General features: G+C 46.2%; 2 protein-coding genes across 2 annotated transcripts in view; both read right to left on the bottom strand.

Moving 5' to 3' along the window:
• The window catches only part of LOC136323772 (elongation factor 1-alpha 1-like), a 59469-nt gene extending 45040 nt beyond the window's left edge, over positions 1-14429 (bottom strand). Inside the window, 2 exon segments of the mRNA XM_066255569.1 lie at positions 8527-8585; positions 14339-14429. Of these exon segments, the coding sequence (XP_066111666.1) occupies positions 8527-8585; positions 14339-14429 (150 nt within the window).
• Positions 1-15861, bottom strand: part of RCAN1 (regulator of calcineurin 1) — a 97050-nt gene that overhangs the window by 78782 nt on the left and 2407 nt on the right. The gene's annotated exons all lie outside the window — the stretch shown is intronic.

Here is a 15861-nt window from a genome sequence, read left to right as displayed (position 1 = left end):
AGACAAGTCCAAGAGACAGGGAGGTAAAATTTTTCCATCTGAGCTCAGAAAAAAATAAAATAAATAAAATTTTCCGGGGTAAAAAATATCATAAAATCAAATAGCAACAGGAGGACATATCTGCAACATATTTAATAAAGTATCAATTTCCTTAATATATAATAACTCTTATAGATCCTTATAAGTACAGCCCAAAACCTTACCTGAAAAGTAGCAAAAAGATACAATCAATTAATTTATAGAAAAAACAACAACAATGACCAATAAGCATAAAAGATGGTCAACCTTGTTCTTAATTAAGGAAAAGCAAATCAAAACAAAGGGATACTACTTTTCCCTATAAAAGGTCCCTGCAACGATCCAAAACAACCCCCTGTATTGGCAAGAATGCAGGGAAGGAGGAACTCTTATGCAGTGCAGATAATATAAATTAGAATAAGCATTTTGGAGAACAGAGTGGCAGTTTCTGTCAAAATGCAAAATATCCATACCCTCTGGCTCAGAAATTTCACTCCTAGAAATACATCTCATAAACAGTTACACAAATAACACTTATCTGTGTATAAGGATGCTTCTTGCGCCATTTTTTTTATATGTGGGGGGGACACTAGAAAGAACCTAAATGCCTTTCAGTAGGAATTGCTGGTTAAATCATATCATAGTCTTATAATGAAATGTCAGACAGCCATCAAAAGAAATGCAGCGTTTATTGAAAAGATGTCCACGATACATTTAAAAGGCGAGTAGCAAAAGAGTGTATATAGTATGATAGTGTATAAATATACACATATGTAGTATATATATAATTGCATTTATCTGTTTTTATACATACTGTGTATGTTATATGTGTATAGAATATGCATACAAGAGTACATGGAAAACTTAACAGAAGCTATCTCTAAAAACAGGTCGAGAGCAGAGGTTGGGGAATTTTTAGTAAATGCTTGTCTTTATTTTTATGACCAAACGTTACTTTCAGAATGAATTACTCTCCCATTCATGCAGTAGTCTAGACAAATGTAATGTCCCCGAGTTGGTGCAGCAAGTGGTCCTTGTTACCGCTGGGCTCTACAGAAAGTCTCCTTGATGCCATCATGGACCTCACACCCAGCCCAGGGTGGCCCTAATACAACTGGAGGATCACTTTGCTTAAGTCGGCCTGGAATAACTGTGCTCTCTGGCTAGAAGGCTGGATGAGGGGTGTGTTTTCCTGAACCTAGAGCACAGAGAACTGCTCCCCAGAACCACGAGCCCGGTTCATACAATGCTAAGGACCCTCACTCCAGTCTTCATCCCCACTAGTGCAACCTTATGACATAAGCACCTCAAATTACAGGAACTAGGGCCAGACTGCTGGGTAATGCTGTTGCATATAGAAGACTCAAATTCTCAAAGACTGGCTTATTTAATTAAAAGCACAGCAGGCTACTGAGTACTAAGCAGGCAGCATGCATCTCATTAAGGAAGGTCATCTTTCCTGGCACAGTTGGATAAAACCAGTGCAGCACTCAGAGATAAGAAGATCCCTCCTGACCTGTGGTGGCGCAGTGGATAAAGTGTCTACCTAGAAGATCCCAAGCTAACTGTGTCCTCTTAGGATGAGATTTTGCAGAGAATGGATGACCAGCCACCTAGAGGCTGACTGGCTCATGAAGCAAGTGGAGGGTTAGCAGATGACTATGAATTTCTGAAAAGAGCTGTGTGGGCCCTAAAAGGCATTCTAAGAACGAGAGGAGGATGGAGGAAGGGAAGAGAATAAGAGGAAAGGGGTGGAGGGTGGAAGGGAGAAAGCTCACCAGCAGACAAGGCATTTATTTCTCAATTCCAGTACTGATTTCCTTCTCATCAGCAAAATTGACTTTATACTTTAGAGTTTAAGGGGTTCTTATAGTCATTACCTTATTTGGGATATTTTAAAAAGTGTTTCATTTCCTAAGTTGTTTTCAACTTTTAGCAATGCTTACCTCATGTTAAAACCTCCTTTCAAGTCCCAACATACTATGTGGAAATGACAGCTCGTTCTAAGTATTTACAAGCAGTAACAAGCCACACTAGTCTTCTTAGTCTTCTGGTGATACACTTTACAACAATATTCTAAATGTCAACAACATCCAGGCCTGTTAACTTCATGTGGGCACCACTCTCGCGTGCACGCCTGCACACACACACATCACTGCACAAATATTAAAGCCAAAGACTCTACCAGTCTAAAATAATTTATGCAACTTTTACAAGTGCCCCAATTGCTTTTGGGAAAATAAGGTTTAATATCTAATGGACTTAATAGAGAAATACTTTCATGCTGGTGTTCTATTTCCTCTGCTGCACAAATATTCATTGAGCATTGACTCTATGGCAAGCACAGTCTTAGGCACAGGATAAATAACTGAGCAATAGAGACACTATAAGCTTTGCATTTTAATAATTTTAATAAAATTGCCAATGTGCTAAACACTGACTACGAGCCTGGTATTGTTACTAGCCATTTATAGTATGTAAATGGCTACGGTATGTACCCTGTTTTTTTACAAATGAAGAAACTGAAGCACAGAGCAATTAAGTTACTTGCCCAAGGTCACACAGCCAAGATGCTGGCAAATGTTGGCATTTGAATCGGCCTCACCTGGCTCTGGGGACCATCCTATTAAACACTGTATCATGCCAGCTCCAAACTAAGGCAGGTATCTGTCCATAAAGGGTGGGCACGCATGGGTAATACATGCATACACCCTCAGACATTACCACTCTCGACTAAGCCATTAATGTAAGATGAACACCAGCAACTGGTGGTTCTGCCCATCTGATCTCTGTGCTATTTGTAGAGAAAACAAAAGGGGAAAGGACATAAATGAATGAACAAAAATCACAGGGCGCCCCAACATAAAACCTCTAACAATGAATTCACTGACATAAAAAGAGTCCTTGAAGAAGAACAAACATTTTTGAAGCACCGCTGCCTTCAGACCCTGCCACATGGCTGTGCCCGCTGTGCTGAGCTCTCTGTCCTGCCAGGGCGAAGGCAGTCAGCGACCCTCCTTTTTAGTGAGAAGATTCTCAGCCTCGGAAGCGGCGGGCCAGTGCAGTCCATTCCGAGCCACTAATGCCACACACAATGCTCTGTCTGGCTGGCCTCTGCACTACTACCCCTCCAACAAATGCAGGAGGTCATCCCCTCAACATGTAACTTGTCTACAGTAACCACTCCAGCCCCCTTTACACCACAGTCTCAGGCAGGCTCACGGTGCTGAGGACAGGTCAGTATCCCAAACTTTCTCTAAATAACTAAAACCCTCTAAACCAGTGGTAGTCAACCTGGTCCCTACCGCCCACTAGTGGGCATTCCAGCTTTCATGGTGGGCAGTAGTAAGTTGTTTTATAAAGATTTATTCTGCCAAACAGCGAAAATTCGATATAAAGTACTTGGTAAGTAATTATTATTATATGCTTTAACTTGCTGTAACTCTGCTTTATAAATTTTATAAAGTCAAGTTACTTCCCTACTTTATAAATCACTATTACTGTGGAACCGGTGGGTGGTTAGAAAATTTTACTACTAACAGAGATACAAAAGTGGGTGGTACATATAAAAAGGTTGACTACCCCTGCTCTAAACTGAGAAGCTACATAGTATCTTATGCTCCTTCAGCTGTATTTCCCAATACTTGTCAAGGATTAAACAAGTATTTGACAAAACAGAGCACACTGGGGTCCAAGTGTTAGTCCCCTCTGCACAATTACGAATCACTTCGAAGAAATGCACACATTCAGAATGGATTTTAAACATAAAATCCACTCTGCAAATAATGTCAGGTTGAAGCACATGGTAGGATTTCAAAAGATACCTGTTGGACTTGGCTCTTTTAGAAAGAGATATGGGCATAAATCAACCCTGAATCACTTTCCAAATGTCTGCAAGTATCTTTGGGTCAGTTCATGAGCTGCACCCGGTGTATTTTCTGATGGGTGGTCTGTTTCAGGGGCTGCAAGGGAGTTTCACAGAATGCAGACCCAGACCTGGGGGTGGGGGTCTCCATCACCACCTGACATCTGCACCTTAGGATGCAATGGTGAGTTGTGGGAAAGGAGTCAAGATCTAGATGAACTCACCAGAACCCTAACTCAGCCCAGAATAGTCCCTACATGGCCCTGAGCAGCAGGTAATTCTGGAATCATGCGAGGACAGGGCTTCTATGAGAACACTTCTAACCACTTAGATGTGATGACCTAGCCACCAGCACACAGAAAGAGTAATCTACATAGTATACTCAATATCTGAGGCCAGCTCAGAAAATTCCCCTTACCTCTGAAATAAAGTGTTTCAACTGAGTTGTTTCTTTATGTTGATAATTTGAATCATACATAGTTCAAATACATTACAACAAATCTAAGCAGCATATGGCAGAAAATGTCACAACCTGTATCCAAGCACAGTGAAGTGGAAAGGTCATTCCTTTAGGCCAACATAGTGCCCCTGCACCCAGTTTCAACAAGGGGTCTCATGGCCCAGCAGCAGGTAAGGGTCCACTCAGGGAGGTGGCTCTGTCGATTCCCTTGGGTGTCTGTGGGGGGGCGGGGGTGTCTCTCTGCTTTAACATTTCAACTACAAACTTACCTTTTTTAATAAGCTCTTTTGTGGCAGAAGATGTGACTTCTCCCTCCTGAAAATGCACTTTGTCTTTGATGCCTGAAATAAACTCAACCACCAGGCTCCACAACAGAATATACGTGATGTTACCTCCCTCTGGTGGTGAGCGCTGGTCTCAGAGCAGCGCCAGACCAGCTGGCAGGGACCGTCTCTGCCCCTCCAGGAGCAGAGGCTGGCTGCCCCTAAACAGCAGCACTGGGGACAGTTCTGCCTGTTCCTGCCGACCTGACTCGAGATGTCCTCATTATGTGCAAGCCCTGGGTTCCTTTGGATGGTGGTGGGGTGGGAGAGGGGAAGACATTATTTCACAGAGAATTAGAAGAGTGGCATACATGACCAGTGGGCCGGAAGATCTGCATGGAAGTTCCAGGTCCAGAATATCCAGTGAGCACTATGGAGACAACACCGTCTTCTCTCTGAGCCCTGACTCCTCCTTGGGGAAGAACAGGCTTGGGGCTGAGCCCTTCCTGCCTGGTTCTGTGATAGCCCGGAGTCAAACGTCCAGTTGCCATGATTCTAGTACAGATCAGTTTTGCAAAGGGAGAAAGGCAAATATAGTATTTATCTTAGAAGGCTGTAAGGATTAAATGAAATGCATAAATGGTTAAGTCCCAACAAATAGGGTGCTTACAATGAGTTGTATAATAACTACTTATACAACTTAGTTTCCAAACTGGGACATATGGTCATCCTGTCAATAAAGAATAGCTATTAGGAGATTTGTGAAAGTCTCCAATAATCTACAGTTAAAAAAAATTTCAGTCAAGTGTCCCAGCTTTGTGAGGCTCTATCTCTAGCAGACTTGAAGGGTCGCCGGCAGCCTCAATGCCGGGGCAGGTAAAGCCTCCCGGGCACCGGTATGCACTCATCAGTCTACACACCCTACCCAGGCTGAGGGGGACCTCGTGCAAGCGACAAGCTCACTTCCTCTCCAGCTACAAACTAGCCCCCAGGACTCCTTCGCCCTGACCAATGCAGGACAAGGCAGAATAGGGTGTGAAGGAAATCAGAATGTGTCCCCCGACACACCTCTACGACACGGAATGAAGGTGATTTTAAGCTGAAGCTATGAAGCCGCCGTGAGGCAGGGCATTCTCTGTTCTGGCTCTCAGTACAGGGAGTACCCCAGTTCCGCCCTCGCTGGGGATGACTCTCAGCCCAGAGAGGCAGCCAGGAGCCTGCAGTGCTCCCCTCCGTCCTGTCCTTCCTCCACACATTTACTCTTTTCTTTAATACTTCTTAATTTAAATCATTTTAAAAAATAATTTTTACTCAATTACATAAGAGAAAAAAGATTAAAAAATAAGCCCTGGCCAGTTGGCTCAGTGGTAGAGCGTCGGCCTGGCGTGCGGGAGTCCCGGGTTTGATTCCCGGCCAGGGCACACAGGAGAAGCGCCCATCTGCTTCTCCACCCCTCCCCCTCTCCTTCCTCTCCGTCTCTCTCTTCCCCTCCCGCAGCCGAGGCTCCATTGGAGCAAAGTTGGCCCGGGCGCTGAGGATGGCTCTGTGGCCTCTGCCTCAGGCACTAGCATGGCTGTGGTCACAACAGAGCAACGCCCCGGATGGGCAGAGAATCGCCCCCTGGTGGGCATGCCGGGTGGATCCTGGTCGGGCGCATGCAGGAGTCTGTCTGACTGCCTCCCCGTTTCCAGCTTCAGAAAAATACACACACACACACACACACACACACACACACACAAAGAACAAAAATAGCAATAAATACATATCTATCAATGACTGAATCTAAAAAACGAAGTAAATGATCAAGCAGAACAGACTCCTACAGAGACCATTTGGGTTGCCGGAGGGAAGGAGGGTGGGGTATGTGTGAAAAAGGTGAAGGGGTCAGGACGTACAAAGGGCAGTCACTGGGATATAAGGAAGAGCCTGGCCCTGGTCAGCAAACCGCGGCTCACGAGCCACATGTGGCTCTTTTTTCAAAAATGAAAATAAATAAATAAATAAATAAATAAATAAAATAAAAAATAAAATGTTGGCTTATCCAGCTTGAGCGCAGGGTTGCTGTCTTGAGCATGGGATCATAAACATGACCCCATGGTTGCTGGCTTGAGCCCAAAGGTTGCTGGCTTAAAAAGCTAAGGTCGCCAGCTTGAACCCAAGGTCGCTGGTGAGCAAGGGGGTCACTGGCTCAGCTATAGTCCCCAGGTCAAGGTACATATAAGAAAGGAGTCAATGAACAACTAAGATGCAACAATGAAGAATTGATGCTTCTCATCTCTCTCCCTCCTGTCTATCTGTCCTTCTCTCTGTCTCTCCCTCTGTTTCTCTCCCTTGAGTGTGGCTCTTCCACAAGATACTACGTGTGGGCGCTACCTTGATAAGGAATGTACCTACCTATATAGTTTAAGTTTAAAAAATTTGGCTCTCAAAAGAAATTTCAATCGTTGTACTGTTGATATTTGGCTCTGTTGACTAATGAGTTTGCGACCACTGGCCTAGGGGATACAGTCAGTAACACTGTAACAATTACCAATGGGCCAGGTGGGCACCGGCTTTACTGTTCTCTCCTGAGTTCCGTTTTGCTGAAGTTTCTCCTGGGTGAGGGGTGCTGCATGCACTCACAGTTCGGCTGTTAACTTGTCTTTCTGTTAAAGAACCCCAGTGAACACCTAGGAGGGTCATGTCCAGTCTCTGCTACAGGTGGAAGGCTGGATAGGTCACAGGGAAGAGGGTTGAGGTCACATAGGAGAAATTCTCTTCTTGAGCAAATTCCTACTTGAAAAAGACTGATTTGCCTGACCAGGTGGTGGCACAGTGGATAGAGTATTGACCTGGGATGCTGAGGACCCAGGTTTGAAACCCCGAGGTTGCCAACTTAAAGTGTTGGCCCTGGCCGGTTGGCTCAGCGGTAGAGTGTCGGCCTGGCGTGCAGGAGTCCCGGGTTCGATTTCCGGCCAGGGCACACAGGAGAGGCGCCCATTTGCTTCTCCACCCTTCCCCCTCTCCTTCCTCTCTGTCTCTCTCTTCCCCTCCCGCAGCGAGGCTCCATTGGAGCAAAGATGGCCTGGGCGCTGGGGATGGCTCTGTGGCCTCTGCCTCAGGCACTAGAATGGCTCTGGACGCAACCGAGAGATGCCCCAGAGGGACAAAAGCATCGCCCCCTGGTGGGCATGCCGGGTGGATCCCGGTCGGGCGCATGCGGGAGTCTGTCTGACTGCCTCCCCGTTTCCAGCTTCGGAAAAATGAAAATAAATAAATAAATAAATAAATACATAAATAAAATAAATAAAAAATAAAGTGTTGGCTTATCCAGCTTGAGCACAGGGTTGCTGTCTTGAGCATGGGATCATAAACATGACCCCATGGTTGCTGGCTTGAGCCCAAAGGTTGCTGGCTTAAAAAGCTAAGGTCGCCAGCTTGAACCCAAGGTCGCTGGTGAGCAAGGGGGTCACTGGCTCAGCTATAGTCCCCAGGTCAAGGTACATATAAGAAAGGAATCAATGAACAACTAAGATGCAACAATGAAGAATTGATGCTTCTCATCTCTCTCCCTCCTGTCTATCTGTCCTTCTCTCTGTCTCTCCCTCTGTTTCTCTCGCTAAAAAAGAAAAAGACTGATTTAACCTATGGGTTGTGCTGGTACCAGTGCATAGCCAGTGATGACCTCACAGAGGTTATCCAAGTCAACCTGCTCACTTTGCAGAGGAAGCACCTGGAGTATGGACAGGTTAACAATGTGCCCAAGGAAGTGTGGTTTATTATGGTTCTTATTAAGCTCCTTGGTTATATATTCATATAACACACAATAAAAGAAAATAATTTTGTGTCTTCCCTTCTCGCTGTGAGCTCCATGAGGGAGGGACAGTATCTGTCCTCCACCTGGGGCCTGTCTAGGGTTGCACCACGCACACTGGCCTCACCATGACCATAGGGTAAGGGTGAATGTCCTTCTTCTGCTTGGGGATGGTGGTTGACTCATCTAGGGGCCCAAAGCTGGTCTTACAACCAGCACAGTGCTCAGAACATGAGGCTCTCAATAAGTATTTGCTGGAAAAATGAATGAATGAAATGAATGAGTGAAGTGACCGAGCCAGGGCTCAAACCCAGTTTGTCTGGCTCCAGTGCCTGCAAGGCCTTCGCAAGACTGCAAGAACACCGCCATGTATCCTGCACCATGAGCACTCAGATACACCCGTTGGCTAGAAAGAAATCACCAAAAGAGTAACAGAGTTGTGAAACAACTTTCTTACAGAGCTATCCTGGGGTTTAAGTAGATGTGAGTGACATGACAAATTCCTATGCATCACCGCAGACTGGAAGATGATTACAGTTAAGGTTTCAGGGGCAGCTAAAACTAGCTCCAGAACTTAGGACTAGCACTTACTGGCTATGTATTCCACTGACCCAGGATGGGTTACTTAGCCTACCCTGGCCTCAGTTTCCACATGTGTAGAATGGGGATGATAATAGTACCTTTTTCATAGAATTGTTGTGAAAAGATGAAATGATACATATTACACATAAAGCACATAAATAAAAACTATATTATCTTTAAAATAAAGCAGTAACTGACAGAAAATATAAAAGTGATGAGGTATAATGAGCTATTGTTATGTTAAACAGAAAAAAATCTGTAATTAGCTATCTGAATTAGGTAACATTTTTGTCTTTTAATTTAGAAATCAGGCCAAGTTCAAATACCTCTTTCTATGGTGTCAATTATGATTACACATGGGAAATTCACACTGCACCTGCCAAAATTAGTAATGAAAGGAAAAGTACTGGACCTTCCCATGGTAGAAAAGGTTTAGTTTCCCAAGCTCTTCTTTCAGAAACACAGCAGTTAGAAACTTAATAACCTCACTATAATCTTCTCAATGAGGTATTTTATGTTTAGAAGCTAACACTGTATTCTCTTATAGAATTGAAGCTAGAAAAAAAATCAGATTAGAATATGCCTTAATAAACATTTGTGCACATTAACTGCTCCACAGAAGTCAAAAAAGTTGACAAGGACAAAACGTACGAATGAGCAGCTGCTGTGGGGGGCAGCCTGGGAGATGGCCCGAGGGGTCCCCAGCTGTACTCAGGCCCTGGGAAGCCCCCGCCCCCTGCATTTGGGCTGCACTTACTTAGTTCTGAAGAACAGAACGCTGTGTGTGTGTGTGTGTGGGGGGGACGCCTATCACTCTGAGACTCTGTTACACAGACCGTGAATCCTTTCGGTCCAGCACGCTCTTTCTTGCTCGTTCTGATGGCAGCTGGCTGCCATGCTGGAGCTGCTGTAAGGCCCATGTGGCAAGGAACAGAGGGAGCCTTCCAGCCAACAGCCACCAAGGAACCAAGGCTTCCAGTCCGACACCCTTCCAGAAATGAGACCCTGCTACCAACCTGTGAGTGAGCCCGGAAGCGACATACCTTTAGTCCAGCCTTGTAGCCTTGTAGTGAGACGACAGCTGACACTGTATTGCAGACTTGGAGGCGGGGGCACCAAGCTATACATCCCTGGGTTCCTGACCCACAGACAGTGAGATAAACACTTACTGCTTTGTACCACTAAGTTTTTTTTGTTGTTTTTTTTTTTTTAAGATTTTACTTATTCATTATAGAGAGGGGGGAGAGAGAGAGAAGGGGGAAGAGCAAGAAGCATCAACTCCCATATGTGCCTTGACCAGGCAAGCCCAGGGTTTTGAACTGGCAACCTCAGAGTTTCCAGGTTGACGCTTTATCCACTGCGCCACCACAGGTTAGGCTGTACCACTAAGTTTTGAGTTAGCTGGTTACACAGCAGGGAATAACTAACACACCAACTTATACTGTGTGTTCACTATGTCCTAGTCACTGTGACAAACATTGTATGCATATCATGAGAAGTAAGTACTGTTGGCACTCCATTTTACAGGTGGAGAAACTAAGGCACGGGTAGGGTAGTGGTAAAGGTAAGCCAAAGACCCACACTCTTAGCTATTATGCTGCACTGCCTCAACGTGCACACTTCAGTGGGGAATGTGAGCATACTATACCCAGCTAAATCTTTATAGGTTAAAAAAATAAATAACAACACTACTAAATCACTAACCACTACCGTAAATCACTAATCTAAATCACTAATCAAATACCGTAAAGGGATTCTACATGATTGAAATCTATACAACATGAAGACAACAACCCTTTTCCCAATGTCAAACTTTGAGTTAAGGTAATATTTTCCTGATGTTATATTTTGAAAATGTTTGTTTTGCCGGAGGAGGGTGGAAGAGCTATACTTACTTCCTACTGACCATCGAAGTTCAGAGCACACAGCAGGCATTTATGTCTCATTGGCTGTCAGCAACCCCAGGCTTTGACAATGAGTAGTATTTACAATGGGGAACATGCTCTCTCACAACTGAACTGTATTTAAAATGACTGGCACTCCCCCGTCGTCTTTGCAATGGGGCCCAACAATAGAAAATATACATTGAGCAGTGTGTTGCCCCCAGTCCCCTCCACACACACAGATGCATGCACACTGCCATGACTGTACCTGGATGACGCCGTCACACAACAGGGCAAATGGGCCCCTAAGTGACACATATGATGAAGAGAACACAAACAAACAACAAAAAGAACTACTTGATTTATTTAAGGGTCAGCAATTCTAAAGTTAGGGAAATAATAGATAACTTCTAAAGTAAACTTTGCATGTAGTTTTTTTTTTTTTTTTTTTGGGATTCTTTTTTTTTTATTTTTATTTTTATTTTTTATTCATTTTTAGAGAGGAGACAGAGAGAGAGACAGAGAGAGAGAAGGGGGAGGAGCTGGAAGCATCAACTCCCATATGTGCCTTGACCAGGTAAGCCCAGGGTTTTGAACCGGCGACCTCAGCATTTCCAGGTTGACGCTTTATCCACTGCGCCACCACAGGTCAGGCTCATGTAGTTTTTTTTTTAAAAAAAACAACACACAACAATCTGAACATCCCAAACAAATTAAACCACTCCATATTGGTTTAATACCTTTCCACTCAAGGAGGCTTAAAGGGAAATTTTGTGCATGATTTAATCTGAGAAACTACATGCCTCTGACACCTGGTTGAGGAGTGAATATGGTGTAAAACAGCTGGATTTTACACTGCACTAGAACTTGACTGCTGCTCTCCTGCTGGGATGTTACATTGTATAGCGTGCTGCCAGACAGACTGGTAATGGGAACACAGCCAAACGCATCCAACCTCACGAGTAGAAACATAAACCAGCTCTACCACCTGTGACCTTAAAATCATTTCAATCATCAAGTCACTATCGAATGATATCGCTTCCCTAAGGACAAGACCTGGATCTGACACTGTGGGGGAGGGAGCAGCAGCAGGAGAGCGCCAAGGCCAAGGGCGGCCACCCCATGCTCAAGACAATGTTCTTATCTCACTGTCACTACAGAAGCTCAAGCTGTTGGCCAATCTTCCAGCCTCTGACTGCAAGGTCAAACACCACTTAGAAGCAGAGAGGCCCCAAACCAAGGGCCTAACGCCCTTTTCAGACAGGAGGAAACCAAGGCACGGATCTGGCTAAAACTGGAACCCAGCAGTCAATTAATTATTCAGTAATCTTATCATGATACAATGACCCTGGTCCGCCAACATCCCTTATAGCTAGGACAATGGTCCTCAACCTTACTCCCACTTAGAAACATCTGGGGGAGGTCCCCAGTCCCTGAGACGGGAGATGGTCTGGTGTGACGGGGCACGAGAGTCTGCAGACTGCTCAGGGTCTTCACTGACACAAAGAATTTATGGACATCACTCAAACTCCTAGTACACCTATCATAGTATCTCCCATTATTTAAAGAAAGTCATGGAAGTATCACAAGTCTTAAGTGGGCATTCATTTCAAGAAAGGTAAGTTTATTCTCTAGAAGAGTAAATTTTTCTATGATCAGCATTTTCTGACTTAGCCTTCAGGCAAAGCTCTCTCAATCAAATATACATTCACATGTTTCAGACAACAGAAAAAGTAGCCTTCGTTTCCATTATTGTTGGAACTGTATTTACTACCTGGAAACTAACAGAATATTACCTGAGCACCCTTCTACTTCTGGTTAGCTTGGTGATAACTGAATCAATTCCCACAAACCAAACCACACATAATTAATTACTGCTTCAAAGCACTGCTTTGCTTTCTCAGTAAAAAGAAAAAAAATTCACAAGAGTACAGTAATGGATATGCTAAGCGAATATCTGCACAACAGAAAACAATCTTATTTTAACTAAAGTTTTCATTCATTTGTAATTGTGTACTTAAAATTAATGATGATACAGTTTCACTTTTTTTTACATAAATGTTTAATGAACATAGTTATTTAAAATTATTTACAACTAATGACAATGCAGCTAACAAAAACAAATTTTACAGACCAGACCCCAACTGCTACAAGTCAGAAAATGGCTTCTGTGGTCAATTCCCGACTGAATTGGTAGTGCAGGTCAATTTCTGTCTTTCCTTTCAGAGTAAGCTTCAAGAATAATACAACAGAAGTCTGACACAGTCTTTTTCCTTCACACCACCTGCCTCAATCTGGATGTTTGGGTCCCGCCAAAATTCATATGTAACCATCTAATCTTCAGGGTCATGGTGTAAACAGGTGCAGGCTTCAGGAGGTAATCAAGTCATGGGGGCGGATCCCTCACGATGGGATGGTGCCCTAATAAAAGAGACGCCACTCACAGAGCCCTGCACTCCTTCCACCGGTCTGTACACAGCACCAAGAAGCACCCCCTCCACCACCACCCCCAACCAGGCTGGCCTGGAATCCAGGACTGTGAGAAATACCTTCTACTGTGGGATTTTGTCAGAGCTGCCCCAGACGCCATCACTCACCCAGGCAGGGAGAGGGGATAGCCAGACCAGCAGCAGAGCCTCTCCCACCTGCACAAAAGTCAGACGCCACTCACCAGAAGCAGAATCCCATTTCGTGACAAGGCACCGAGTGATGCCCACCTTCAGGAAGGATGGTCTTTAAAGTAATCACACTGTCAGACCCAAGCCTCAGAAGCCACGTGTCCTCCGCAGAGGGATGGTTTTGGCTCCAGGAGAAGATCTCTCTTGCCAGTGGCCTGCAGTGATTTCCACACAGGGCAGAGCTGTCTGTCTTCAGGGACCGACCCCTCCATCCAGTGGGTTTTGTGTCTTCATCCATTACTTTACATTTTACAGGACACAGTGGATGGGCAACCAGCGCACAAAGGTCCCTGCCCCATCCTGCAGCTCCGACCCTCTGAGTGGAGAGGACAGGCTCGAATGGACATTGTTCTTTGCTGCACCTCCAGCATCACTACCCAAGTCTGAATCCCTTCAGTTTCCCTTGGCAACAGCCAGAGCCTCCTAACCAGTCTCCTTGCTTCCTCTCTTGCCCACCCCCCTCCGACCCCAAGAGACATTCTCCACCCCGCTCTGCCATGAGAATAACATCCAAATCTCCGCATAGCCTCTAAGGCGCTCCATGAAACGGGTCCCTGGTTGTGTCCAGCCACAGCTGCCACCACCCCTCCTCACCTCTCACTGGATGCTCCACTATCAGGCCCTTCATGGCCTCTCAATATGCTCAGCTCATCCCTGCACTGGAAGCTCTGTGTTTGCTATTTGCTCTGTGTGGATGCCAGCCTCACTAGTCTCACAGAAACTTCCTCTGTCAGCCAAGTCCACACTGTGCAGAGGACTACCAGGACCACTCAATCTAAAGTGGAGCCAGGCCAACCATCCAGCAAGTCCTCTTTCCCTGGACTGTCCCCAGAGCCGTTCTCCACCACTGCACCATTTCCCTGGGCCCAGGAAGGCTGGCCGTACATGGGGACGGTATTGCTTGGCTTCCTGGCTGTCAGCTGAGTTCAGAAAGCTGGGGTTAAGTCAGGGTGTCTCCTGTCGCCTCTCCCTGTTCAGCGTCTGTGCCATCCAGGGACAAGTCGGGGTGTCTCCTCCTGCCCCTCCCTGTTCAGCGTCTCAGCGCCATCCAGGAACAAGTTGGGGTGTCTCCTCCTGCCCCTCCCTGTTCAGCGTCTCAGCGCCATCCAGGGACAAGTCAGGGTGTCTCCTCCTGCCCCTCCCTGTTCAGCATCTCAGCGCCATCCAAGGACAAGTTGGGGAGTCTCCTCCTGCCCCTCCCTGTTCAGCATCTCAGCGCCATCCAGGAACAAGTTGGGGAGTTTCCTCCTGCTCCTCCCTGTTCAGCATCTCAGCGCCATCCAGGAACAAGTTGGGGTGTCTCCTCCTGCCCCTCCCTGTTCAGCATCTCAGCACCATCCAGGAACAAGTTGGGGTGTCTCCTCCTGCCCCTCCCTGTTCAGCATCTCAGCGCCATCCAGGAACAAGTTGGGGTGTCTCCTCCTGCCCCTCCCTGTTCAGCATCTCAGTGCCATCCAAGGACAAGTCGGGGTGTCTCCTCCTGCCCCTCCCTGTTCAGCATCTCAGTGCCATCCAGGAACAAGTTGGGGTGTCTCCTCCTGCCCCTCCCTGTTCAGCATCTCAGTGCCATCCAAGGACAAGTCGGGGTGTCTCCTCCTGCCCCTCCCTGTTCAGCATCTCAGCGCCATCCAGGAACAAGTCGGGGTGTCTCCTCCTGCCCCTCCCTGTTCAGCATCTCAGCGCCATCCAGGAACAAGTTGGGGAGTTTCCTCCTGCCCCTTCCTGTTCAGCATCTCAGCGCCATCCAGAGACAAGTCGGGGTGTCTCCTCCCTGTTCAGCATCTCAGCGCCATCCAGGAACAAGTTGGGGAGTCTCTTCCTGCCCCTCCCTGTTCAGCATCTCAGCACCATCCAGGAACAAGTTGGGGAGTCTCCTCCTGCCTCTCCCTGTTCAGCGTCTCAGTGCCATCCAGAGACAAGTCGGGGTGTCTCCTCCTGCCCCTCCCTGTTCAGCACTTCAATACTATACCTTCACGTCTCAGCTCCTGCCCAGCAGCTCCTCTCCTGGTGTTCCAGCAACACCCCCTGTTGATTCCCTGAGTCCTGCCCTCCAAGAACCTGCTCCTTTTATTAAGACCTCCTGAACCACCACCACAGGGTCCCTGTTAGGGCCTGACTGGCCACCCGCCCTGGCCCCGTCCTTGGTCACACTCCATCATACCGCCCGGCTTAAATTCTCCCTTGCACTCACCACCACTACCTGAGAGTACTGTGTTCACTTACTTCTCTCTAGTGAAGTGTTTTTCAACTGCCAGCTGGAGGATGGGTCCACTGGAAATTTCGTGGCAATCTGTGAAAGAGTTACCCTGATGCAGTATG

The sequence above is a fragment of the Saccopteryx bilineata genome, chromosome 2 (assembly GCF_036850765.1).
Source record: "Saccopteryx bilineata isolate mSacBil1 chromosome 2, mSacBil1_pri_phased_curated, whole genome shotgun sequence".
In the NCBI taxonomy this organism is placed as follows: Eukaryota; Metazoa; Chordata; class Mammalia; order Chiroptera; family Emballonuridae; genus Saccopteryx; species Saccopteryx bilineata.
Note: the sequence above shows the minus strand (reverse complement) of the source record. Positions and strands in the feature narration are given on the sequence as shown.